General features: G+C 39.4%; 1 protein-coding gene across 2 annotated transcripts in view; it reads right to left on the bottom strand.

The window, feature by feature from the left end:
- Positions 1-1,063, bottom strand: part of fhip1b (FHF complex subunit HOOK interacting protein 1B) — a 30,751-nt gene that overhangs the window by 4,843 nt on the left and 24,845 nt on the right. For both annotated transcript variants that reach the window (XM_015045182.1, XM_015045181.1), the window contains one exon: positions 312-490. In XM_015045182.1, the coding sequence (XP_014900668.1) occupies positions 312-490 (179 nt within the window). The remainder of the gene's footprint in view (positions 1-311; positions 491-1,063) is intronic.

The raw sequence follows: 1,063 nt of genomic DNA, 5'->3' as shown, positions 1-1,063 counted from the left end.
AAAGAACAAAGAGCTTGAGGTGGAGGGGGTCCTTGAAGACTTTTTTTTTTTTTTTTTTTTTTTTTTTGGTTGGTATCGTTTACAGATGTCACGATGTGCCCAAACCGGAAGGCTATGATTGGAGTCTTGAATCCAATCAAAGTAGGAACAGAGAGAAGAAACTTCTACAAATTTTAATTGGAAGAAAATAAGAGGGTGTAGTTGAATAACAANCCCTNGAAACAACCTTATGTGATGAACACACAGATCTTCATTTAGTCAGGGACTGCACAGAGCCGGGGTTCGGCTGAAGCTAGCAGGAGTTGGCGTACCTGGATCAGCGACTTGACGCTGGGCTGGAAGACCATGTTGGTGTTGAGCAGGAAGGAGCGTAGGAGGGGCTGAGGATAACAGGCCAACTGGGCTATGATGCCAGTGAGCAGGATGTTGACGTACAGCGAGTTTTGGAGCATGTTCTCCAACTTGGCAAACAGAACCACCATGAATGGGCCTGCAGAAGAGAACAAGGGAGAGAAAAAAAAACAGAAACAAAAGGTTTTGAGGTGTTATAATGTGCATTAAATTGTTCTTCCAGTTATGGTTTCTGGTTATAAAAACAAACTAGAGCTTTTTAATTCAGGAAGCAAAGAGGATTCTGTGCAATCTGCTGGCTTCTGTAGCTGGGCAAACCTTAAGAACCTGGCAGACGTGTATTTTCTGTTTCAATGTAACGCTGTGGGGATGCTTTTTATTTTTCTGATGGAAGATGGGTGGTGCTAAACACAGAGGAAAATAAGATTTGCAGATGTAAAAAAAAAAAAAAAAACATACTCAAGAGGCATCGATACTTTTCCTGGAACTTTAATTTCCAGGAACTGGAATTTTATGCAACACCAGCTGTTTCAATAAACTTTTATTTATTTATTTGCACTTTGAAGTATCACATTAGAAAAGGTTGACGGAAAGGAAAAAAAAAAGTATTTATGCTTGCCTGAGGTGATTTTGGCTTTTTTTTTTTTTTTTTTTTTAAAAAAAAAGTTTGGGGGCTTTTGGGGAGATGGGAACCCATTTTGCAAATCATTTC

Source organism: Poecilia latipinna, unplaced genomic scaffold (genome assembly GCF_001443285.1).
Source record: "Poecilia latipinna isolate Pla-1442-1.1 unplaced genomic scaffold, P_latipinna-1.0 Scaffold712, whole genome shotgun sequence".
Lineage (NCBI taxonomy): Eukaryota > Metazoa > Chordata > Actinopteri > Cyprinodontiformes > Poeciliidae > Poecilia > Poecilia latipinna.
The sequence above is the reverse complement of the archived record's forward strand: the minus strand, read 5'-3'. Positions and strand labels throughout refer to the sequence as shown.